Genomic DNA, 1,051 nt, shown 5'->3' on the forward strand with positions numbered 1-1,051 from the left:
TATATATATATATGAGGAGACATTTGTGGTTTAATGCTCTATTTAAAAATGATTGACATGCTTTATGAGTTAAATATGGAAATGGACATTTGAATCAGCGAATATAGTGGTTTAAGCAAATAGAAATGTGTTTTAAGAAAATTACGTCTTGAATATGAACCTGACATTTTTCAAATGATTAGCCACTACACACATAGTCTGTTTCACGACCAACAGTCTCTATTAAACCATGCTTCTCAGTAGCATTTCCATTTTTCTTGTGGGCTTTACTAATTGTTTCTTTTTCAAAATTTCTTGGTCAACATCAGACTTCAGCTTGGAGGGAGATTACTTATTGGGTGGTCTTTTCCCTTTACATGAAATTGAACAGGAAACAACCCTGTTTTCAGCAGAGACCACCGAATGTTTCAGGTAAGCAAGGACCTTTCACCAGTCTAGGGTTATCAATGCACAGTATTTTAAATTAAAGCAGCATTTTCTCAAAGTCCTCATTGCTAAACTGAATATTCAATTACATGCTATTAACTTCCTCATTGATGTTTTCAAGGCACATTTCCTCAAAATCTGGATATCACATGTTGCAAGTAATGAGGTTTGCTGTTGAGGAGATTAATAACTCTACCACTCTTCTCCCCAATGTTTCTCTGTTTAGCTTTGTAGATACTTGTAGTACAGTTTTCTCAACCAATTTTACACATTTTTTTCCAAATGAAAGTCAACTAACAGACTTATACTTTAGCAAAACAATTACATTTATCGTCATGATGAATGAGAAATGAGGTTTGCTGTTGAGGAGATTAAAGGGGTCATGCACTGCTGTTCTCTGAGGTCCACTTATAATGTTAGCATGATTTTCACATCAAAAAACATCATAATTTAGAAGTAATAGGCTATTTTCTATCCTATTTTGACCCCCCTCAATCGGAACACTCCATTTAAATAGGCGTGGTGGATTGTAGACTGCATGACTGGCTAACTGTTGTGTATGTTTGACAGCCTACATCCTTCACAGATGGACACTGCTGTGATTTAGGTTAAAAATGCATAAATA

The 1,051-nt window shown here is 35.0% G+C and overlaps 1 protein-coding gene across 1 annotated transcript in view; it reads left to right on the forward strand.

The window, feature by feature from the left end:
• Window positions 1-1,051, forward strand: part of LOC107703984 (taste receptor type 1 member 1-like) — a 9,851-nt gene that overhangs the window by 1,152 nt on the left and 7,648 nt on the right. Inside the window, exon 2 of the mRNA XM_016506798.1 lies at window positions 309-411. Coding sequence (XP_016362284.1) covers window positions 309-411 — 103 coding nt within the window. The remainder of the gene's footprint in view (window positions 1-308; window positions 412-1,051) is intronic.

Source organism: Sinocyclocheilus anshuiensis, unplaced genomic scaffold, assembly GCF_001515605.1.
Source record: "Sinocyclocheilus anshuiensis isolate Anshui unplaced genomic scaffold, SAMN03320099.WGS_v1.1 scaffold1574, whole genome shotgun sequence".
Taxonomy (NCBI): domain Eukaryota; kingdom Metazoa; phylum Chordata; class Actinopteri; order Cypriniformes; family Cyprinidae; genus Sinocyclocheilus; species Sinocyclocheilus anshuiensis.